General features: G+C 38.3%; 1 protein-coding gene across 1 annotated transcript in view; it reads left to right on the forward strand.

Annotated features, from left to right (window-relative positions):
* Positions 1-26,528, forward strand: part of LOC124776218 (coiled-coil domain-containing protein 40) — a 366,819-nt gene that overhangs the window by 336,349 nt on the left and 3,942 nt on the right. Inside the window, exons 10-12 of the mRNA XM_047251072.1 lie at positions 290-498; positions 9,470-9,685; positions 16,365-16,559. Of these exons, the coding sequence (XP_047107028.1) occupies positions 290-498; positions 9,470-9,685; positions 16,365-16,559 (620 nt within the window). The remainder of the gene's footprint in view (positions 1-289; positions 499-9,469; positions 9,686-16,364; positions 16,560-26,528) is intronic.

Below are 26,528 nucleotides of genomic sequence, written 5' to 3' on the forward strand. Positions count from 1 at the left end.
TCCATAATGAAAGGAGGGTGAAGGGTAACTCATTCCTAGTTGCTAACACCATGGGAATCATGAATGGCATTTGTGAGTGGATGACTGAATGAATGAAATTAGTTTTTGTGGGGAAGATAAGCCAGTAAAAAGAGTGAGCTGACTTAAGTTTTTTCTGCACATTTTAGGATCTTATTCCCAACTTGGCCACTCCTGTAGACAGTGATAACTTTCTTGATAGTAAGATATTTCTTTCTTTATTTTTCATTTTTTTTAATTCATCTTCCTAATCAAAATGATCTCTTTTCAGAGGTGTCAATTTTAGATCAGAAGAACATGACTATAGAAGAGGAAATGGATGATTACAACAAAAAAGAAAGAGATGTTTGTCATTGTATCAGAGACCTTCTAAATAAGTTAGACAAGCTGAATGAGAAATTGTGTGAACATAAAGAATACAAAGAAGCTCTTGACAAGCACAATATTATAACACAGACAGACTACCTAAACAGCCTCAAGGTCAGAATTAGGAAAATAACATTGATTCCTTATAGAGAAAGTTTATAACATCATATTGTGTTATTGACATACATAGTTGTAGTTTACTGTACAATAAGACCATATCAGTGGCTGAGACATGTAGCCTAATCAGTAAGGTACTGAGCTGCAACTTTGCTCATTGCTGATTTGAATCATCTTCCTGTTTGTAACATATTTTTTGCATATTTGACCTGAAAAAAATTAAAAACAGTAACGGATTTTTTCCATCAGCAGTTGGTGGAACATAACATACTGCAAAAGTGATGTCTTGTATTGTAATAAGTTCTAATTACAGATTTTATATACATCGGGGCAATGTATACTGGTACAAGTTTGTGTGTGCGTGTGTGTGATTTTATAGCTCTGAAGAAGAATTGATATTAAAGCCAACAATAGTGTAAGTTTTGTTTATGTGCCTATCACCAACTCAGTACCTCAGGTGCATGGCGAGTTGTTACTTGTACCCCTTAAAGTATTTATATTCCAGCAAAGACCATCCTTTATTATATTTTTTAAACCTCGGATGTTTTAATAATTTTTTGCTTATTACTTTTGTAATGTTTGATAAGTCAAATTTTCTATGTGTTAGATGTGTCGTGCAGTAACCATTAGTAATTGCAGTTGAAATTTTTTGTTGAAATGACTAAGAAAGTAAGAGGAGAAAATCAAATATGTAGGTTCCAATAACCTGTGACACTACTTATGATATCTCAATAGGCAGATTTTTTTATGAATTCATATTTATACTAACAGAATTTTTACTGCCAATCCAATCTTAAAATGAAATGAGCTTGTTGATAATTACATTAATGTTGTTGTTGTGGACTTCAGCTCCCAATACTACACTATCATGTGCAAGCCTCTTCGTCTCCTAATAGCTACTGCAACCCACACCCATTTAATTTATACCACTTACAGTATTCATCCCTTGGTCTCCCTCTACAACTTTTACCCCCCGCACTTCCATCCATTACCAAACTAGCAATATCTTTGTGCATTAGGATGTGTCCTACCAACTGATTCCTTCTTTTAGTCAAGATATGCCATAAATATCTTTTTCCCCAATTCAATTCAGTACCTCCTCATTAGTGACTTGACCTAACCATCTCATTTTCAGCCCTCTATGGTGGCTCTGCATTTCAGAAGCTTCTATTCTCATCTCGTATAAACCACTTACTTCCATATAAAGCTACACTCCAGACAAATACAGTAAGACCTTGATAACCTGGCATGCTCAGGAATTTGTCAATGGTGGATTATTCTGTATGCCATATTATAAAGTCTTTTTTAAAAACCTGGTTTAAAAAAAAGGGATGTAAGCAAAATCTATACTTTTAATACAAGTAATTGTTATTTATTAAACACAACAGGGGAGATTAAAGTATAACAAAATTAAAAGTCTGTATTACTTTTCTGTAAAAACAAAACTAAATTAAGAGTCAAATATTGTACTGCTCTGTTAAATCAGTTAAGGCTCAAAGTTTTGGAAAAGATAAATATACATACATAATTTTTTGTAGACTAGTTATGAAATAAAAGGCGCACCATTGATTTTAAAAGGCCAGAAATAAGATAATTAATAAAAATGGTCACCAAGAATTTGGTGCAGTTTATTTGGAATTACTGTCTTTAGGAATAGCAGAGATATATGAGATTGTTGACAGCAAATTTATCACTAGTACTGTATCAGAGCAATCAGTTGTCGATTTATCACCATTTACATCACTTTCTGTCTCGGCTCAGTGAGGCAGCCAATTGTTACTGAAGAGGAACCACACCAAATGGTTCTGACATTTCTCAAAGGTGTCAGATTATACTGTCAACCACACCAAGCTAAAAATATGGAAAAATTTCTGATGAATTCGAGACTGTTGGGTCTCCCAAAATTTCAAGTGCTGCATTATCACCATCTTACATTTACATTTATTTTCAGAAATGCTTTCTGCACTGTTGTCAGTCTACATTTTATACCCCCTGCACTTCGACCATCATCAGTTATTTTGCTGACAAATAGCAAAACTCATAGACTACAAAACTCATAGATTATTTTTACTGTCTCATTTTCTACAGCATCACCTACTTTAATTTGACTGCATTGCATTACCCTCATTTTACTTTTGTTATTTGTACTCTCTTTTCAAGACACTAGCCATTCCATTTAATTGCTCTTCCAAGTCATTTGCCATCTCAAAGAGAATTACAGCATCCTCAAAGTTCTTATTTCTTCTCCCTGAACTTTAATTCACTCTCCAAATTTGTCCTTGGTCTACAGTGTATGGATTGAATAACACCAGGAGAGGCTACAATCCTGTCTCACTCCCTTCTCAACCACTGCTTCCATTTCCTGTTCTTCAACTTGTATAACTGTGGTCTGGTTTCTGAATAAGTTGTAAATGACCCTTCAGTTCCTGTATTTTATCCCTTCTACCTTCAGAATTTCAAAAAGAGTAATCCAGGCAACATAGTCAAAAGCTTCTGTAAATCTACAAATGCTTTAAACATAGGTTTACCTTGCTTTAACATATCTTCTACAATAGGTGATATTATCATTAATTCTCCAGAATCAAGACTGGCCTTTTCAAGTGTAGGCTTTTACCTGTTTTTCCATTTTTCTATGAATAATTTGTATCAGTATTTTGTAAGCAAAACTTTTAAACTTCTAGTTCGATAATATTCACATGTGACAGCATCTGCCGTCTTTGGAATTGAAATTTACATTCTTTTTAAAGTTTTGTAATGGTTGGCTCTCCCAACAATATCAGGAGTTCTGAGGGAATGTTATCTGCTCCAGAAGCCATGGTTCAACTTAGGTCTTTCAGTGCTCTAATGAATTCTTCTTGCAGTCTCATCTCTGCTATCACAGTTTAATGTACATATGCTTCTCTTTCTGTAATACTGCCTTCAAGTTCATTTCTGTTGTATACTCATTCCACCTTTCAGTTTTCCCTCCTTTCCTTAGTGCTGATTTTCCAGCTGAATTCTTTATACTCAACCAACTGCTTTCCTTTTCTCCAAACATCTCTTGATCTGTGGGGAGTATCTATCTTTCCCCTAGTTAATATATGATTCTGTATCCTTACATTAAGACTGGTTTTCCATCTGAGGTCTTGATATTCATATAGCTGTTCCTCATTTCTCCAAAAACATCTTTAAATTTCCTTAAGGCAGTATCTATCTTCCCCTTAGCAACTTGTGCTTCTAAATTTTTTTCATTTGTTATCTAGCCATTCCTGCTTCGCCACTTTGCACATCCTGTCAGTCTCATTTTTTAGATGTTTGTATGCCCTTTTGCATGCTTCATTTTTATGTTTTATCATTTCATCAATTAAACAAACAGTTCTCATGCTTTCTACAAAAGCCAATAACTCAGTGTCACTTATAGAAAGCAGAAACAGAAAGGAAAGGGAAGAAATAAATAAACCAAACGTGATTATTGATTATACTTCAAAGATGGGTGGAGTTGATCAATCTGACCATTTTATTTCCAGTTACGGTTTTCTAATGAAAAGTCTCAAGTGGTGGTGGAAACTATACTTCTGGCTGTTGGAGGTAGGACCTGTAAACAGCTATTTACTATACAAGAACCACTGTGAGAAAAACAGCTTGACAATATTGTCTCACAAAGCATTCTGTAAAAGTGTTATAAGAGGATTAGTTGCTGAAGAAAGAACTTGAGGACAGAAACGAGGACGTCGTTCAACTTCTGATGACGAGGAATGCTTGAATGGAAAGTTGCACATTATCAACAAGCTTCCTGGGAACAAGCATAAGAATTGTGCAGTGTGCTCAGACAGAAAAAAGAAAGGTGGCAGGCGTGAAACTGTGTATTACTACGAAACATGCTCGGCGAAACCCAGCTCTCCACCCTGAAAAGTGTTTCAAAAAATACCACACAATGGAAAGTTTTGTACTGTAAAAGCTTACGTAAATATATGAATGAAAGCACACATTTTGTATTAATGTATACCCCAATTGTTGGCCAGCGGCCACATTGTTTCCACAAAGAGATCCGCGCAAATCTCTGTGGTGCACTGCCGCCCAGGCGGCGGCAATTTAAATAAGAGCGCGCGGAGCCGCCCTGTGTCTGCCTTACGGAGTGAAAAGGTCTAATGAGGAGGTTTTGAACAGAATTGGGAAGAAAAGAAATTTGTGGCACAACCTGACTAGAAGAAGGGACCATTTGATTGGACACATTCCAAAACATAAAGGGATAGCCAATTTTGTACTTGGAGGGGAGGGGGGGGGGGGGGGGGGGGTAAAAATGATTGGCAGAAGTCCAAGAGATTAATGCAGTAAGCAAATTCAGGAGGATGTATGTTACAGTAGGTATTTGAAGATGGAGAAGCTCACACAGGGTAGAGTTGCATGAAGAGCTGCATCAAACCATCTTCAGTCTGTAGATCACAACAATTACATCCTTACATTTGTCCTCTACCCATTCCTTCACAGCCATTTTCCTCATCCTCGTTTTTTAGATGCTTGTATTCTCTTTTGCCTATTTCATTTTTTATTTTTCCTCCTTTCATCAATTAGATTCAATATATTATGAACTATCAAAGGATTTCTACTGGCCTTTGTGTTTTTGCCTATGTTTTACCCCACTGCCTGCATTATTTCACCCCCAAATGTTACCCATTCATCTTCTGTACCCTGTTTCAGTTAGCTGTTGTGTAAGGCTGCCTATGAAACTCTCAACAGACTTACCCATTCATCTTCTGTACCCTGTTTCAGTTAGCTGTTGTGTAAGGCTGCCTATGAAACTCTCAACAGACTCTGGCATTTGTAATTCACTATCCTTCTGCCAAGTCTGTGGTTGTAATCTGCAGTTCATAACCAGTAATTTCTGGTCAGAGTCCACATCTGTCACTGAATATGTTTTGCTGTTTAAAATCTGATTTTTCCTGTGTTGCCAAGTCTCTTTCATGTACACAGACTTCTTTCATGATTTTAAAACCAAATCTTAATGATGATTAAATTGTACTATGTGAAGAATTCCATCATGTGGCTTCCTTTTCCATTCCTTTCTCTCAGACCACATTCACCTACTATTTTTCCTCCTCTTCCTTTACTTAACATTAAATTCCAGTCTCCCATCACAATTACATTTTTGTCTTCATTAACTATCTGAATAATTTCTTTTATGTCATTATATGTTCCCTCAATCTCTTCTTCAAATTACAGTTATTATAATAACAGTATTTTGATATTTGAATCAACAGCATATGATTTTTTTTGAGAACACCTCAACTTGAAGTAGTGCTTGGACTGAGCATAATAATTCAGTTTCATAGAAAAAAGTATTTTATTGTAAGGTAAGACTCCATCATAAAAGGGGGAATTAGACTAGATTTTTATTTTCCCTAATATAATGACAGCCAACACAGCAATGGTCTTGGCAGCATCATAGATATTTCCAAAGGAAGATAAATTTAGAGAGATGTGCTGCAGCTGTACTAATTATTTATTCAAACCATGATCGGTGTTGATTTTAAACTCCCATCTTCAGCTGTATGAAGTTATTGTATATGATAACACATAACATGTGACTGGGCCAGTCAGTGCAAGAGTTCCAGACACTATATGTTGGCAGAAACTGTCCACTGGCAGGTATTAATGCTTACTACTACTAGTAGTAGATATACCTTGAGTGTGGATGCCATCTTGTTGTTGGAGTCTCGATCAACAGTGAGGTGCAGGTCACCTCTGACACTGTTCCCTTCCACAAAGCTGACGACATTTGCCCTGCTTTCCCCCCTCGATTTCTGGGCCTCCTCCCATCCAGACGCAGTGCTCTGTTTCTGCTGAGCATAACCCCATTCCAGTTTCCCCTTATGGATACACATCAAGGAGCTCAGTCAGCTCAACAACCCTAGGTTGATTGAACCACTCTAAATCAACAATCAACATCCACATACAAGTAGAAATGTACCCTATACCATGTCCAAAATTCTCCTCACAAAGCTTGTTGGAGTAGAATATTTTTCTAAAACTGATCTTATCGATGCATATTTGCAGATCCTGCTTGATGAGCAGATGCAAAGCATTGTGGTTCTTAACAACACTCTCTTTGGTTTATATAAATACAAGCTTCTGACTTTTGGGATATCTTCCACTCTGGCATCCTTCCAGAGATATCTGGGGACAGTTAACCATGTTCGGACTCACTTGCACTAAATATTTTGATGATGTAACTGTCATGGGCACTATGCCTCAAGACAACCTGCCTTTCCACCGTATTGACTATGTTATGTGGTGATAGGCTAAAATGCCACTTAGAAAAATGACAGTTTTTCCAGGACCAAGTGGAATACCTCAAGCACTTGCTCAAAAAAGAAGAGATCCAGCCCACTGATCGCATCACATCTACCGACTCTCCACTACTCCAAAAACTTACAGAAGCTGCAAGTTTTTTTTGGGAAAGGTGAATTCAAAGTTCCTCCCACAGGTGGCCCATATCATGCATCCACTAAACCAGATGTGAAAGAAAGGCATTCAGTAAAGTTGGACAACTGTTTTTCACACAGTTGAAGTGTATGCTGCGGTCTGCCAGTCAGCATGCTGCTGGTTCTGGCTACAGGTACCTATCCATAAGGCAGTGGTGCAGTGTTGGCAATGAGGAGCAATGATGGTAGTCAGCATCCAGTCGCCTGTGCGTCAAAGGTGCTGACACCTTCTCAAAAGTAAGAGTTGCAGATAGAAGAGGATGCTTTAGCGATTGTCTTCGCCGTTAAGAAGGTCCATGTTCATCTATTCATGACTAACTTCACTTTGATGCAGACACTCTGTCTCACCAAACTGTGGGGCCAGACCCAGCCTTTGTCCAGAAGTATATTACATGGTGAATAGCTCTTGGTTTCAAGCCAGGTGGTGCTGTTAAAATATTGTGACATGTTAAGAAGTGTCATACTTATTATTTTCTGACAAAATCTTATGTTTCCATGTAGATGTGCAGTGCAGCCAACCTTTGAAAAGGTTTTCCAGTTGTGGCTGCATGAAATGATACAAACACACATAGTGACATACTCATAGGCCAAGTCATGTGCTATGTTTTCCATGGGTGGGTCCTCAAAGAATACCAATCCAGGGTTTCAAGCCTGTTCCCACTTGTGCCACAGTCCGTTGGTCATCAATGATGACTTTTTGATAGAGAGACAGATATTAACCATGTTAACATCCTGACTGCCCAACAGCCTCTGGTTTTACAATTCCTCCATTGTGGCCACTGAGGAACAAGCGAAAGCCCCAGCATGGTAACACACTTATTGGCCAGGTTTAAACAGTGATGTGGAAGCTATGGTGTACAGCTGTTTTGCTTGTGCCTGGCATCAGGCCACTCCACCCCAGTCTTTTGGGCCCCTGGCCTGCCCCCTGTTGCCCCTGGAACTGTATTCATTTGGACTCCTCTGGCCCATTTCTAAGGTCTGTGCGGCTAATAGCCATGAATGCTTATTCTAAATATTCATACAAGAGCAGCACGTGGCATCCACCACAGCTGACGCCACAGTTAATGTGCTCGTCCAGATTCTAGCGATAGAAGGGCTTCCCTGAACCACATAGTCGGACAATGGATCCAAATTCATGGTGACAGCTTTCAAACAGTTCTGCTCCTCAGACAGCATAAACACATCTTTAGTCTGCCATTTCACCCATCCTCCATGGAACTCATCAGCAGCCACTAGGCAGTGTGGCTACATCTGTGAGTACTTGCATCGCTGTGATGCAGTGTCGGTCTTGCTTTACTGCAGGACCATGCCCCTCTTGCTAGCTGATTAGCGCTCATGGCAGTACTGTATGTGGCTCTGCATTCAGTTGCGTATTCATAAGCTCTTGTATCATTCTCCTTACAGCTGGTTTTGGTCTCAGATTTCACTACATCTTAGGTTTCTGCACTCTGGATTACACATTTGTATTTTGTTAATCTGTCATGTTGTCTCCATTTTCCTCTTTTTGTTTATCTTTTTGTTCAACTTAGTGATCCGCTATTGGCAACACCTGGCAGGTCAGTCCAGTCTCAATGGGTTCTTCAGTTGTTCCCAATTTCCTGCCGAATTTTGGTCACAGCACATGAGAAGTTGATTCAGACAGTTACTCAGATGCATGTTTTAATTTGATAAAACTGGAGTGCAGCTAATGTCCCATTATGAATGTTTCTTTTGTACATTTCTAGATACTATTTAGAATTATCATAGGTCCAGATGATCTTCATTTTTAGGGCGGAGGTGAACTTAGGATAGTTTCATGGGAATATTTCAGTAATCAGTATTTCAACAATCAATTTATATAAGTGTAAATGCTGTTCTGCTATTTACCATAGTTGGTATGTGTATAAAAATTAACCTGAGGAGGTGACCAAAAACAGTATCATCAGGCTAACATTGCTTAGGCTAAATTAACTGCAGCTACAAAAATTTCATTCGAGATGGAATGTGACTTATGGGCAAGCTAGGCATTGGTTGTCAGTGGACTTGACTGAGCATCCAATATCCCTTAATCTCATGTAACAACATACAGGTATAAAAAAACCTATTGATGTGTACTTATATATATGTGTCAGGGTTGATTCAAGTGACAATTTACTGCTATAATCTGGGCAAAGAGGTCAGACAGCTTCTGAACAAAATGAGACATTGCTTTAGCTCATCTATAGCATAAACTTCTTCAGCTGTTGACACATACATTCTTCACTAAATAAATTTGAATACAACAGTAACTGAAATGATTACGAGAGAAGCCAAATGGATATACAGTATAACAGCCAGTACATGTACTTGGTAAATTCTCTACATTGAAGTTAGCTTTTTTTAAAAGGGCTTGTGCCTATCTTGTGAGGACACAGCATTACACATATTGGAAGTTTTTTTTGCATTAATGATGTTTCCTTTAAAATCAAACACACCAAGGGCTATGAACCTCAACAGAGGGATGAATAACAAAACATTTACTTTTGCAGGATGCAGAAACATACTCACTACAGCTGGAGGCAGAGATTTCTGATTTAGTGAAAGAAAAAGCAGATCTTGCAGAAATGTTGTTGGACAATCAAAGAGAGAATCTTGCATGGGAGAAGAAGGTGCAGATGGCCTTAGAGACAAAACACAACATTCGAATGGAGAAGGGAACAGAGGGGGAAATTGGAGCAATGAAGAATGAGATACACAGAATGCAGGTATTGTCTTCATTTTATTTTCTTAAACATTTTACATTAGGGATCCATGTTTACCATAAAGCAGGTAACATGATTTGTTTTGTTTACCAAATGTAAATTTTTAAAGATTTATAAATGTAAAGATATAACAGGTTAAGCTATTCACACATAATGCACTATTATTTGGAACGCAATAGCTGATTGAAATTATGACACTTCACATTCACTATGGTCTCTTCCATCTGACTTACTCACCTCTACTGTCAATAAGGCTTGTAGTCCAGAATGAGATTTTCACTCTGCAGCGGAGTGTGCACTGATATGAAACTTCCTGGCAGATTAAAACTGTGTGCCGGACCGAGACTCAAACTCATGACCTTTGCCTTTCACGGGCAAGTGCTCTAACAACTGAGGAAGTTTCATATCAGCACACACTCCGCAGCAGAGTGAAAATCTCATTCTGGAAACATGCCCCAGGCTGTGGCTAAGCCATGTCTCCACAATATCCTTTCTTTCAGGAGTGCTAGTTCTGCAAGGTTTGCGGGAGAGATTCTGTAAAGTTTGGAAGGTAGGAGGTGAGGTACTGGCAGAAGTAAAGCTGTGAGGACGGGGTGTGAGTCGTGCTTGGGTAGCTCAGTTGGTAGAGCACTTGCCCACGAAAGGCAAAGGTCCTGAGTTCGAGTCTCGGTCCAGCACACAGTTTTAATCTGTCAGGAAGTTTCAAGGCTTGTAGTGTTTAATTTTTAATTGCTATGAATGTATTTAGAGTAGAGTGAGTGAAATAAGATCCCCAACAGTTGCAGCATGCTTGACATGGCTGTTTCACACATATACCTCAACCAGTCATATATTGTAATGTTCTGTATGTGTCAATGGCAGTGGTTCATTGATGTCATATCTATATAGATGGCTGCCGTTTCCACTAGTAGCTGTTTGTGCTTCACAGTTGAAAGCCCCCAACATCGCTACCATCTGTTCGTGATGTATCTCACTGACACTATAAACAAGGTTTTCTTGAATTTTACTCACAAAAAGAAGGAATAAGGCAAGGAACATATGAACAGCAATAGTAAAAACTCAATATTATTACCTAAAGTAACCAAGAGAAATGATGGTTAAGTTCTAAAACAGACGTAGTACTTCAATATTTTAATGCAGTATTAAATGACATATTACTTCAGTGTAGATATCACTGAAATGAACTGAATGAAGTCTAACCTGTTGTCTGCAGAAAGACTTCTTATGGTTAATTATAAGAAAATGGCAACTTTAGATGAATTTATTTATTTTTATTATTATTTTTTTTTTTTTACTTAGAAGGTTAGTGGCACTATCTACAAACAAAGGATTACAGTAAATTTTTTTGAAATGTTTAAAGTTGCAATTCTCTGTGACAGATTGAATGGTCACCATATTGCACTAGCATTGTTCATGTTTAATGTTGTTACCAGGCCTGGTAGGGTACACAGTGGGTGCAGACGGTGTCAGATGTTGAGTGATCACTGTGATGGATACAGATAAGCTGCATACTCGTGAGGCAGCTTTACCATCACCTGACATAGTTTGAAAGGGGCTTCATTATGGACCTTTATTTGGCTGATTGGTCAAACCATGCAATATCCAGATTTTGGGGCATTTGAATGTTACAGAGGCCCGATGTTGGACTGCATGGGAATGTGATGTTAAGCATATTCATTATCCAGCTTCTGGTCAACGTGTGACCACCACATAGGAGAACTGCAATATTGTGCACCAAGCACATCATAACCCCTTCACATCTGTGCATGCATCTGAGAACAAGTAATGGACTCCGTGCAACGCTGAATGTCATCCTGGACCATTGGTTGGAGACAAGCAGCAGCCGAATCAAGGAATTACCATTCCCGTGTAGGCTCCCTTTGACACAACACAACACAGACAGCTGCATTTGGAATGGTGCTGTGACCTGAAAAGATGGGCTGCTGATGAATGGCATCACATTTTGTTCAGTGATGAATTACTATTTTGTGCTATCATGGATGATCATTGTTGGGGAGTATGGCGGTGACCAGGGTAGAAGTCCCATTCTTATAATGTTTTGGAAAGGCAGAGCAGTGTTACTCCTGGCATCGTGATGTGGAGAGCTATCAAGTATGACTTCAGGTCATGGCTGGTAGTGATTGAGGGAAATCTGAGGGTTACAAGTACGTGAAGGATGTCGGCATCATCATCTCTCATGCACCAGTATTGCAGTGCAATTTTTCAAAAAGTTAATGCTTGTCCACACATGGCACTTGTCTCTATGAATTGTCTGCATGATGTTGAGGTATTTCCATGGCCAGCAAGATACCCAGAGAGAGCATGGGTGGGATCAACTTGGGTGGCAACTCCATCCCCCTGCCTGTATCCAGAATATCAAGGACCAGTTAGAACAATTGTGGGCCAGCTTCCATCAGGAGAGGTTACGATGACTCCATTTCACCCTTCCCAATGAATTAGTGCATGCATCCAGGTCAGTAGGGTGCAACCTCATACTGATAATTGGGCTTGTACCGCCAAGTTCACAGTAAATTTGACTCGATTTTTTAATCACTGAGATAACATCATATACCTCCTTAACTCATGAACTTACAGTTCATTAAATTAAATACTGAAACAAGCCACACCATTAGAAAAAAATGGTTTCCTTAATAGTCTGATGAGAATTTATGACTTTTTAGGTTGTTAATGGGGTAGTTGAGATCAAACGAAGAAGAATTTACTATATTGTGATTAGATTTTCCCGTAACTAAATAGATGATCTTTAAAGTGAGATCTCCATGAATTTACAGAATGCAAGGGAGAGTAATGTTACATATCATATTGATAGTAAGGGTGTTAGAGATAAGGCACAGGCTTAGATTGGACAAAAATGAAGGAGCACCCATAATAAACCTTTCATTCTTCAGGAAAGTGCGTGCTGTTTTTAACTTCTAGAGAGATTCAAACTGTGCACTGAAATGGGACTTGAATCTGAAAACTTTCCTTTAGCAGGCAGTGAGCTATCAACACACAAGTCATGAAGAGCCATCACAGCTTTACTTCTGCCATGATCTCTCTCCCAGCTTCCAAATTTCACAGGAACTTCTTGTAAAGAAGGAAGATTAGAGTTTAGTGTCCCGTCAATAATAAGGTATCTAGAGGCAAAGCACAAACTCAGATTGAGTGAGAAAGGGGAAGGAGGTTGGCTTTGCTCTTTCAAATTAACCCGTCAAGGCATTTACCTGAAACAATTTTGGGAAATTATGAAAAATCTACATCTATACAGTTAGATCGTGATTTTAACCACCAGCCTCCCAAACCACTGCATCACCTCACTTGGTAGCACTCCTGACAGAAAGGATACTGCTGAGAAAATGGGTTAGCAACAGCCTAGAGGTTTGTTTCGAGACTGTCTATTGCTTTCAAAGCAAAGTATGCATTGTTTTGAAAGTTCTTGTCAAATTAAAACTGTGTGCTTGTCCAGGACCCAAACCCAAAAACTTGCCTTCTACAAGCAACATTCTTAATGACAAAACCATCCAGGCATCACTCACATCCCATCCTCACAATCTCACCTCTGCAAGTATTTCTCTACTTCTTTCTAAACTTCACAAATGCTTTGTAAAGAAAACTGTCTTCCAGGAATACATGTCCAGTAAGGTATGCAGGAGAACTTCTGAGCAGTTTGGAAAGCAGGAAAGAACTGACAGAAGTGAAGCTGTATGGGCAGATTGTGGGTCATGCTCTATTGCCTGTGAAATGCAAGATTCCAGACTTAAATCGCAGTGTGGCACCTGCAAGGAAATTCACTGTGCCATTTAAAAGGAATCACTCCAACTTTTACCTCGAACATTCTATTGAAATTATCTAAAACCCGACACTGCTTGCACCAACATGTGTTTGAAACCCACTCCTCTATTATACAAACCCATTGCTTTAATCACAATGAATTATTATAAATATTACCTTTTAATTAATTATTATGACAAAGTTCCATGTACATAACATGTTTTTCTACACCGACATGCATACTCTTCATGTTATGCTAAGGGAACATTCAGATTTCTACCTGTTTCCTTCGTAGATAGATTAAGGCTAGAATGTCTGTTTATATATATTTTTGTGAACTGTTACTTAGTTTCATCTAATTGTGTATGAGATGCTTCACTGAAATTCCGTTCTCAAGATTTTTGAAGTAGGATTTTAACTGATAGTATGTATCTTTCTTCAAGCATCTGGCAGTTTACATTTTGTATCATTTCCATTTCACAGCCAAGGTATGTTTTTCTGATATTGTACCCAAAACTAAATCCTCCTCTTCCTATATTCCTTCTTCACAACTTAAGTAACTTTTCATTAGCCCCTCAACCTCAGCAGTCTGAGAGCCTCCTCCTCATGCACTTTCCTTGCCATATGAAGCTATTCTTGTAACACCTGTACTGCTGTAACTGTCTCATCTACCATATTAAAGTGACATAATGCAGTGATATTACTGGTAAGATCTACTTTGTTGTACGAAGAACCAGCAGGGAAATGGCTAGTCATAAACTAGCTGATGTACAGTTGCTGGTGAGTTTTCTATATTGACATAAAGGCCACTAAAATGGTTTTTGGGACTCAAATACACCGTTTATATTTTCACATGGTAGAGCTGTAACCTCAGTGCCTTCTTCCCTCTGCAGCAATATAGATTCATCGTCTTAACAGAAGCACCTTAGAATTTCAAGGGTGTGAAACTGAACCTTGGCTAATTTTTTAAATTCTTGCTACATGTACCAATTGTCTTTCATTATATACCTTTTTATTACGTCCTTCTTGTGTGCCTAATATATACTTAAAATTTCCTTTTTTGTCTATCTTTCAAAGTTTGGGGATTTCATATATTCCTTTCTTGGCCGCTTCTGTAGCAACCATATACATCTTCCTCTTTTCTTGGTACTGCTGCTTTATCTCATTTTCCTTCATTTCTGAATCTGTGATTTCTTTATCTCTGACCTGCTGACAGTCCATTCTGTCACTTCTAGTTTCTCAGGTTTTCCAATTCCATTTGCATGTGGCATTTCACCCTTCTGATAACCACGCACATTAGCATGCCACTTCTGAGATTTAGGGAGACACATTAGCCCTGGAAGTAATCCATTCAGCATATTAACAATGAGGACCAGTGTGCAGACCAACCAGCCGGGGTGGCCGAGCGGTTCTAGGCGCTACAGTCTGGAACCACGCGACCGCTACGGTCGCAGGTTTGAATCCTGCCTCGGGCTTGGATGTGTGTGATGTCCTTAGGTCAGTTAGGTTTAAGTAGTTCTAAGTTCTAGGGGACTGATGACCTCAGAAGTTAAGTCCCATAGTGCTCAGAGCCATTTGAACCATTTGTGCAGACCAGCCTGGATGTGGTTTTTAGGAGGTTTCCCACATCTGACTAGGCAAATAACTGAGCTGGTACCCAAATCCTGCCTCAGTTACTTGATTTGCAAATATGTAGAAAACATTCAAACACTTTAAGATGGGATAACACTAAATAAAGGCAATTGTGGCACAAAAATTCCATCATGATGGGGAGGGGGAAGGGGTAGCAACAGTAAGGACACCTGCCACTACCAACCACTGAAGCTGCAAAAACCAACAATTAACGAGCTGATACACGGTAGAGACGGGATAAAGAAGAAGATTTGCATGTAGGATTTCAATGCTGATTTCGCTGTCATGCTGACACATTCTGTCTCTGCATATTCTTTTCTTCTCCAACTATCTATCCCCCTTTTTTTGTAGCTGGGGGAACCTGTAAGTGAAAGCTAATCTTTAATGGCACTACCTGTTTTTGCTTCTGTTGCTGATTCATAGTAAGTAAAAAAATTTCTGTCCTATCTTTCATTTAAATTTCAATGTGATATATGATTAATATTTAAAACAGAGCACACACCTCAGAAAATAAATGACTGGAACAGGTGCCACCCTCTCTCCCGCACACTTTCAAAATTAGAAACCCTCGTTGAATCTCTAACTTTCAATGTTTATACATACTATAGTTTATGTAGTAAATATGTGAATAACTGAGTTGCAGCTCAGTAATCTGTAGCACTGAAATAATAATAATAATTGAGAGTAGTCCAGGTCTTGCATTGTAGGTCGAATCCACTTGGAAGTTTAGCACCTCAGAAGATGTTATGCAGGTGCACATCTGTCACTGCTTCCCACCGACCTTTCCATTCTTCAAGGGGTTTGAAATCCTTAGCAACCACGTCTGCAGCACATCTCAACAGAATCTGTACCAGCCATGGCCGATGCAGTGCTGCTCTCTTTTTTAAGTGGAAGAAGCTGCCTAATCCAGCCTGTGACTGCGGAGCTCTCTACCAGACTGTTCACCACATTGTCATTGAATGCAGGATTTGAGCCTATCACGGTGCTGAAGAGGACTTCCTGCTAGCAACTCCAGATACAGTGCACTGGATTGAAGGACTGGAAATTCAGTTGTAAAGCCAAACATAAGTTTCTTGTGTGTCAATATGTACATATGTATATGTAATTTAATTTTATGATATGTCTGTATTAGCCATATGCTAAATAAATAAATAAATAATAATAGTAATAATAATAATAATTATTATTATTATTATTATCATTATTATTGTCTGGAATAATTCAGTTTGCTCATTTGTGATATGCAGTTTACATCTCACACAACAATTATTTTTATCAGGTACGGTACACACAGCTGTGTCATGCTCAAGAGAAGCTTGTACAGGATCTTGAACACTGTGTGACCCGAAGAGAAGCTATAGTAAATGGAGCAATTGCAAAAGAGAAGAGAAGTACTAGGGCTATACACAATACAAAAGTCAGTTTTCAGAAGAAGCTGGATGACTTGCGAAGTAAAATAAAACAAAAGGATTCAGTAAGTACTTTTATCCTCGGGTATAGAAGCATGTTCTTTGTACAGCTGTACACAGTTCACTTATTTGCCAAATGAAGAGGCATATAACTACTCTCTCTCTCTCTCTCTCTCTCTCTCTCTCTCTCTCTCTCTCTCTCTACCTGTGTGTGTGTGTGTGTGTGTGTGTGTGTGTGTGTGTGTGTGTGTGCGCGCGCGTGCATGTGCGTATGAAGAAATAAGGTAGGAGGTAAGAACTGCTGAGTACTTTCATTGCTGAGAAAAAACAGTCAGCTGATCAAAAGTTCATTGCATGAATTGTTTGTTTAGCTGTAATATTAGGAAAAGGATAGATTGCTACTCACTGTAAAGATGAGACAGTGAGTTGCAGAAAGCATAATGAAAAGACTGTTACACATTTATCTTTGGGCCAAAGTCTTCCTCAGAAAAGAAAATACACACACATACACATAAGAAAGCAGACATCAAGCACGCATGACCATCATCTCCGGCAGCTCAGACTGGAATGAAATTGTCACACTGAGTGGCACTCTGTAGTGGTACAGGGAAGGGGGAGGGATAGCAGGGTAAAGGCAGGGGGAGAGAAGAGTACTGGGCAGGGAAGGGGGAGGGATAGCAGGGTAAAGATGGGGGGAGAGAAGAGTAATGTCTGGCAGAGTGTGCAGACATTAAATGGATACATAACAAGACTGCCAGATGAGGCGTGGGGGGGGTGTCATGTGTGAGGTGTGCTTGCTTTTGTGAAGATGTGTGTGTTTTCTTTTCTGAAGAAGGCTGTGGCCGAAAACTAAATTTGTAATTAATTACTAGATTTGGATTTGAATGGTGATTAGTGTAAATCTCAGTATCTTCAAGGATATCTAGTGTTTTACTGTTTTGCTCTGAATGTAAAATACATAGACTATTTTCGATTGACTGCAAACAGGATTTCGTTCTCTCATGTGATAACCAAGGGCACTCTCTAAATCTTATCTTAAATTCTGCACCTGTCTGACCAGGTGCTGCTGGTGGTGGCACATGTGCGCTCACATTGAATTCTTTACCCAACTGACCAATATAAAACTAACACATAACCTGCACATTATCTTACAAACAACTGTGTTGCTGTATTTGTCTGTATCCTCAGCTCGGCTATGTTGCAAAATAGTCCTAATTTATTATTTGTTTGGAAACCATTTTTACATTAGATTTTTTAAAAGTGTCGGCAATTTTTGTGGAGCGTGAGCCTTTGTAGGAAAGAGAAACATGGGCGACTGCATTTTTAGTACTGGCTGTTTGTTTCTTCATCTTTTTGAAAATTTTTGTACTTAAGTTCTGAATTGCGTTTTCGGTAAAGCAATTTGCTACCCCAATCTGAACTATTGTGCCAAATTCCCTATCAGCTGTATCACTATTTTAACCAAGTTTTGTGATCCAATAAAACATCGATATAAAGTAAGCTTGTTTATGTATGGCCAGATGATGAGAGTCTGACAAAATGATTAAGTCTGTTGCAGTGGGCTTATGGAAGATATCAGTGTTTACATTTCAACCCATTCTCATTATTTTCAAATTCAAAAAACTGAGGGAACCACCATTTTCAAATTCTGTAGTGAATTTTTTTGCAAAGATCCTTATAGGCTCTAAAAAATTTGTTCTCTAAATCATTTACAACCATTTTGGACAAGATACTTGAAAGACTGGATCCTATTGCAAGCCTTTTTTTCTTTTCTTTCTTGTTTCTTTTCTTTTTTTTTTAATATAAAAGATGATGATAGTTTTGTTAATTCAATAAGCTCTACTGCATATGCATATTCTACCTTACTAATGACTGTACGAATTGGAAAGTTTTCTTTATGAAGCTTAATCTGCAAACATAGCTTCGGCATTTTGGGATTCATCATTATCAATCGCTTTGTGCTCCATTCTGAATTTAGCAGGAAATTAGCACTATTTACATAAGCTTTGATGTCACTGCAAGAAAATGAAAGAGGCTGCTTTTTAACTTTTCCAGTTTCGTAATCTGTGAAGAATAGCAAAATCTTCAAGATGTAGTCACTGCCAATAATTAATACAAGAAAATTACTCTTATCTGTCTTGGTAACTAAAACTTTATTCTCATGCAACTTCAAACTGAGATTCTTTACATCAGAGAGTAATTTATATGATGATTGTATATTATGTTCAGAAGATGTCAAAGCACTAGTGTGCACAGGATACAGTGGCCAATGTGCAGTGATCAGTTTTTTGTCCAAAGCATTGGGTGAGCTCATTCATTTGTTTGGATGGGGAGCCTGATATTCTCTGCCAGCTTTTGGCCGGTCAGCAACGTACTGCAATGATGGAGTCGAGGTGCATGCCCTGCAATCTTTCTCAAATGATTTTACAGGAACTATTCAGTAAACAAAATTCATTTTTGTGTTACTTATAGCTTTATGTGTCAGCTTCAAAGATTATGCACCCATCATTACGTTAATGGTCATAGTTACTGTGACATTTGATACTGCGCAAAATTCAAAAAATTTTACAATGAAAAATAGGGGTCGCTATGTTTTTGTATTTGGTGCATATTACTGATATGTTGCTGCATATGAAATTTAACTAACATACTGAAGTTTTCTTTAGACATTGGTGGAATTCACTATCTGTCACTAATTTCAAGAAAATTAATCTGATGTAGCACACCCATTTGCAGTTGTGAGGGGCAGCAATAAAGCCAGAATGTAATATCCACAACATTCCTCATACTTCATAAATGCTTTGAGATGTCAAAATGAGTTTTTGGCATGTTATAGCACACAAACAGGAGAGTATTTTGCCATATGGCTGTTATGTAAAACTTCATTATCTGTAGTGTTATTTGTCTACCTACAGACTCTCACAGTTGCGTCTGCAGACTGTGTCAGTGAAGTGACACTGAGTAAACTCCACTGTATTTTGGCAAAAGAAGCAAATATTAACACAGCAACAAGAGAAAAGTAGGTTTTACTCAAAATTCACAACTCATGACAATTCTATGGAAGTTGCAAATGGTTAACAAGCCAGTCGAAAAAATCATTGCTATTGTTGCATTTTTAGTAGAATTCTTTTTAGACACTAACCAAAGCAGAGGTGACAGATATTTTTGTATGATCACCACGCAAGTGTGAGTGTGGAGGGTCTCCACTTAATATTGGCAAAAAATATGAGTGTAGGCTTCAGTTCAGAACAGTACTTCCACTCCTGCATGCGGCGTTACCTCTACAGTGCCTACCTGCAACCCCCACCAATACTGCTCTCCCCATGTGTACCCTGCCAGTCGCACATCTACTGGCCACAGTATTCTGTGTGCGCTGTATGAGTTTCCAACACTGTATTAGCTTGTGCAAGTAGATGATCCACAACCACTTTTTACTTCAGTTATCATTTTTTTGATGACTTTGTCATTTATTTTAAATGGAAAATTTATGTTTAGTCCTATACTAAGAATGTTAAAGAGAATGCTGTGTCTGTTAAGTTGACCACTCTAGTGGCAAATTTATGATTATTTATGTGGTAAGCTGGAACTGCACTGTGGCTGTTGCTTGCCATGGGGATCCTATTTAGTTTCTCTCAGTGCCTATGACGGATAATTTCTAGCTGCCAGTACACACAGTTGAACACTAATTTTGAAACATTATTAAAAACAACACTCATATCTATAAAATAGAGCAGGTATAAAATCCAGTTTGGCAATAGCAAGATATTCAACCCAATCCGTTCAATTCTGTGTACAGCTATTGAGATTTACATATGTAACCTGCAAGTCACCTTAATGGTACATGGAAGATGGCACTTTGGGTGCCATCAACATTCCCCATATGAGGTCATATTTCTCTTATTTTAACAGTATCATCAATTTGGGGGGTGTAACAGAGGATGTACTTTGTTGTCGGCTCTACTTAAAACAAACGTTTTTGGAATTTTCATGGTGAATATCTCCATAATGAAGAAATTGCTTTCTCTTCAGTGGATTTTTTTCTGTATCTCTTCTATGAATAGTACCTTGTTGGATCCCTGACCAATGGGCAGTACTCAGAGGCAGTTACATAGAGGTATTGTAACCTTCTTGTTTTCATGATTATATTTTTCTTAGGAATCTTGCAGGGAATCTCATTATGTCATCTGCCATTCCTACAATTAATTTTATGCAGTCATTCCATTTTACATAGATCCCAAACCATACATCTACAGTTGAGTCAGTGTAAGTTGATCCCTGACAGTTGCAGTAGGCTGGGCACAGCAGTTTCAGGTGCCTACCTGAACCAATCACATAATGTGATTCTGTAAACATCTCTATGGCAATGCCTCAGTGTTGTCATACCTCTGTAGATGGGCACTGTCATCACCTTGTTGTCACCTGCAGCCATTTGTGATTAGCAGTTGAAAGCTGGTAACAGTGCTACTAACCGTCAGGTACTTTCTTATGCCGACCGAACTATAAATCATCTTGTACACCTGGGTGTACTACCGGTGGTCTGTGTCTTCCCAGCACAATATTTTGATGTCGTAACTCAGCAACTTCATCGTGTGCCCCGTTTTTTGTGAAACACCTGATGTAGATGCTGAGTTATGACCCCCCTTACTCCTGATTCTACAAGATTATAGTGAATCACCGGGAAAGTCTACGAAATTATTTTGAACTATAGATGTTTAATGATTGATACTATTTCTAGTACTTGCTCCTCAATCAAGTAATAAAAGAATAACAACATTCTTATATTAAATTTCTCTGCTGTGGTCACACAAATGGTATCATACACAGTTTCAAGTACTTAGTAAGTTAGCAGTGGATGATCTGTTTAGAGAGAAAGAAAATGGGGATAGTAAAACATTAGAAAACTAGATTACAAACTATGAGTACAAGTTGGTTTGACTTTGTAATTTAGTTTCATAGTATTTTACCACTGTCTTTTTCATTTCTGATAGTGACTTGCTAAGAAGAATGAGCTAGTTATGATGCCATTTATGAGTCCCAAGGCTGAGAAATGCAATAAAAGGTGGTATGTGTAGCCTGTGCAAACAGTAAAGGTTCATTCTGTCTATTGTTGGTCAGTATATTACATGTGTTTCTGTTAAAAGTCAAAGTACAACCCTTGTACCAAGTGTTGCACTTCATTTCTATCTGTGGTTAACTTAAACTTTCAGATGTTGCAATTTGTCTATATACAAAGGCACCATGTATGAAGTCTTGCATGATTTTCAGTGTTATTCACCAGACTATTTATATGCGTCATGAACAATAATAGCAAATATAACACTCCTTTGGGGCACACCCAAAACTACTTCTATATCTTATGGCTTCTCCTCATTAAGAATAATTTGCTGAGTTTTATCTTCTACAAAGTACTCAATAGAACTGCAAAGATAGTTCAATATTCCCTAAGTGTGTATTTTGTTCAGTAGGCAACAGTGTGGGACTGTATTAAATGCCATTGATAAGGAAATTTACACTGCACCAACCTGGGTCCCACAACCTACTGCATGCTGAGTGACAAGGAGAACAGGTTGAAATTCAAAAGTTCACTGTTTGCAGACACCACGTTTATTCCTACAGTGGAAAGTGTAGGCCTCCAAAAAGATCATAATATGTGACATTAAAATGTGTTTCATGTTTTTCCGAAAGACTGATGTAAGCAGTATAGTTCTGTAGTTATGTGTTTCTGATCATCAGCCATTCTTAAAAACAGTAACTTCCTGGCAGATTAAAATTCTGTGCTGGACCAGGGTTTTAACTCAGGACCTTTGCCTTTTTCAGGCAAGTGCTCTACTGACTGAGCTCCCTAAGCATCACTCATGCCCTCTCCTTAATTTTATTTCTACCAGTACCTCATGTATTACCTTCAAAACTTCACAGAAACTCTACTGTGAAACTTGCAAGACTGATTAAGTTGTGAAGTTACACAGGAGAGCTTTTGTGAAGTTTGGAGATAAGGTTCTGGTGGAAATGAAGTGGTGAGGATGGACCGCGAGTCATGCTTGGGTAACTCATTTGGTAAGGCACTTAACCATGAAAGGCAAAGGTCTCAATTCCAAGTCTCAGTCTAGCACACATTTTTAATCTGCCAGAAATTTTCAGGATTGATTTCTGCCATATTTCCAATCACTTGGAAAACTTCGTTATTACAATAGCCTACAGTTAATTGCTGCTATAAGGAGATGAAGGTTCCTTGCATAATCTCTACACAACTATACAGGTATCTCATGAGATCCAGACACTTTTCCTGCATTGGTGATTTTTGTTGATTTCGTATTCTCTGATTACTTATCTTAACATATGTCATTTTGGCATTTCTGCAATGGTTGAAAGGAGTAAGTATAGTACAATCTTCTTCAGTGAAACAAGTTAAGAAGTCATTGAGTGGTTTGACCTTCTCTTAGTAGGTTCTGTTTTGATGTCCCTATGATCATTGAGCAACTCTACAGTTGATGCACTGAATGACTTGACCAAAACACCTTAGGATGCTTTTTAGACTGACAAGCAGAATTTTATTTTCAGATTCAGTGTACATGGCTTTCACTGTTCTCTGTGTGTTTGGCTTTTGTTTATTAACAACGCTTTGGATTTATTTTAAGTAGCTGTTTTGCAGTACACACGGTTACTGGTGTAGATTAATTAAAAATAAAGAAACTAGTTTATTGTACATATTTTCATTCAGTAACGAATTATGTAACCAATTTCTGGGTAAATTCAAGTTACAGGGATAGTATTTTATGCATACATGAGCGTGTTATAAGAGTTACACCTGGTGTTTATTTAAGAACACCCTCCATTGCAGCTGATCTCATGAAATTCACATTCAGTGAATTACGTGGAATAATATTTCATGCAGCTTTCTGGTTGTCAGGTCATAGGTAAGTATCATAAGTCGAGATGGGACACAGGATGATAAAAATGGTCTCATTTCCTTGTGGTAGTGTCAGTCTCCTGAGCACAAATCAAGTAATGTTGCGAGGTTAAAGGGAGACGTACATAAGACTACAATATAAGGACGTGGACGGTGAAATATGGGGATTTGGATCAGCCAGGCAGTGTACACTGATAACTGAAATTGTTAAGGCGACTGCTCGTGATAAGCAGGAAATCCAAGTTCAAGTCCTGATCTATCACAAATTTTCACATGTCACTAGGGTAATACATCTATAACCATTGCAACTGATGACATGCAATTTGCATTCAGTGAATAATTTGGAATAATTAATGTTTTAGGTAAAGTATAATTAGAATTAGCACTGTAATAGAGTAATGAAATGTCACTTCATTGTATAGCATGTAAATTAAATTAAATGTTCATCCTTGAAGTCTTTCCACATCCCAGAGATCACTCTGTGTGGGTTCCAAGGAACACAACAGATGTAATATGATGAAACTTTCTTTGTTTATGTGAGCTATTGAACCATAGCAGATCTTTCCCATATCTCACAACTTTGCCCAGCACATATGTATGCAGTGCTGTTTTTCTGGGGGAACACTGGGGGATGCGTACCCCTAAAACTTTTTCGTCGACAAAGTAATTTTTTACAATGTTGAGAACTTGGAAGAGTGCCAAAGATTTATTTCACGGACGTAAATTTTTTATTTAATTTCTCGTGTTGGTAATTGCAATACGAATGATACTAGTGCAGTTTTTGGTGGGAAAATCGATGTCATTGACTGTTTCAAGCATTTCGAAGCTGCGGGAATCGTTCTCGACAACTGAATCCCTGGCAGCCAGTTCGACCAGAATGTAGTGCCTTCGCCCGCTAATAGTGGGCGATGGTAGTACTAAACGGATTGCGTACACTCAAATCGCATGCTTCATTTGAGGTGATGTAAACTGAAGTGTTCGATACCACTTTCTCTTGTATGTGTGTGTGCGTTTCTCGGTATCGCCTGCTTCAGTTGAGCTGTAAAGTCAACTGAAGAGTCCGATACCATTTTTTTTGTAGTTCGACATGTTGATGACGTCATGGCTAAAAGCAGACGGGTGGTATCCCATGCTTCAGTTATAACTGATTTTCGCTGCATTATATCCCATGTCAGAGTATCCTCAAACTTTTTTTTAGAAAAGAGTATCTAATGTATATCCCATAATAATCTTGAATTTGATACTCCACATTTTCTTCCACAGATTAATGAATGGTACCTATTTCTTATCAGGATAGCTCAGCGCTTTTCTTAACAATCTTTCAACACTAACAGTTACAGCTGCTATAACAGCTGTAAGGTTACTGATTACAACTTGTTAACTGAATCAAAAAAGTTCAAATCTACTTGTCAGCAGAAGCTTTCTATGACCAATTTGATGTGGCAGTTAAAGGTAGCAAAACGAAACCCAAAGTTTTAAATTCTGCATTTAAAAAATTTTTCACACAGGAGAGTCATACTAGCATACCATCATTTGACCATCGCACGGAATCCCTGGCATAGAGATACAAATGAAAGAGTTGAAAATTAATAAGTTGGCAGGTCTGGATGGAATCCCAGTTTCATTTTACAAAGAGTACACTACGGCATTGGCCCCTTACTTAGCTTGCATTTATCTCGAATAGCTCAACCAGTGCAAAGTCACAAGCAACAGGAAAAAAGCACAGGTGACTCATGTGTATAAGGAGAGTAAAAGAGTGGACCCACAAAATTACAGACCAATATCCTTAACAACAGTTTACTGCAGAATTCTAGAGCATTTCTGTGTTTGAATATTATAAATTTCCTTGAGACTGTAAAGCTTATGTCCACAAATGAGCACGATTTTAGAAGGCATCACTCATGTGAAACTCAGCTTGCCCTTTTCTCATATGATACACTGCAAGCTATGGATGAAGAACAGCAGGCAGATTCCATATTTCTGGATTTCCAAAAAGCATTTTACACACTGGGTATCCCACTGCAGACTGTCAATGAAGGTACAAGCATACGGGATAGGTTCCCAGATATGTGAGTGGCTCAAAGAAATCTTAAGTAATAGAACCCAGTGCATTGTCCTCAACAGCAAGTGTTCATCAAGGGTATTGTCAGGAGTGCCCCAGGGAAGTGTGATAGGACCATTATTGTTTTCTACATAAATAAATAATCTGGCAGACAGGGTTGGCAGAAATCTGTGACTGTTTGCTGATGATGCTGCGATGTATGGGAAGGTGTCGAAGATGAGTGACTGTTTGCTACAAGATTACTTAGACAAAACTTCTAGTTGGTGTGATGAATGACAGCTGGCTCTAAATGTAAAAAAAGTATGTTAATGTGGATGAGTAGGAAAAGCTAACCTGTAATGTTCGGTACAGTATTAGAAATGGAATGAGCATGTAAGGTTTGTGATAGGGTAGGGGAATAGTCAACTTTGGTTTATTGGGAGAATTTTAGAAAAGAGTGGTTCATCTGTAAAGAGGACTGCTGCGACATATTCTCAGTTTTGGAGCTGTCCCAGGTCAGATTAAAGGAAGACACTGAAGCAATTCAGAGGTGGACTGCTGTATTTGTTACCAGTAGGTTCAAACAACACGCAAGTATTATGGAGATGCTTCAGGAACTCAAATGAGAATCCCTGGAGGAAAGGTGATGCTCTTTTTGAGTAATACTACTGAGAAAATTTAGAGAGTATTTGAAGCTGACTGCAGAATGATCCTACTGCCACCAGCATAAATTTTATGTAAGGACCAGAAAGATAAGACATGAGAAATTAGGGCTCATATGGAGGTATATGGACAGTCATTTTTCCCTTGCTCTATCTAAGAGTGGAGTGGGGAAATAAATGACTAGTAGTGGTACTGGGTACCATCTGCCATGCTCTATAGCTCTTTGACACAGGTGATGTATCAAGACATCTGATTATCATGTTTGATCCCCTTTTAATGCTTCCCTAAACCCAAATTATTTCACCTTTAGAATTGGTAATAATCTCACTGAATATTATAGATATATTTATGATAAGAAATAAGCCTCCAAAAAGACAGCTGGCCTATCCTGACAACATATATTCAAATGTTAATTTAACAGTA

This window comes from Schistocerca piceifrons, chromosome 2 (genome assembly GCF_021461385.2).
Source record: "Schistocerca piceifrons isolate TAMUIC-IGC-003096 chromosome 2, iqSchPice1.1, whole genome shotgun sequence".
Classification (NCBI taxonomy): Eukaryota; Metazoa; Arthropoda; class Insecta; order Orthoptera; family Acrididae; genus Schistocerca; species Schistocerca piceifrons.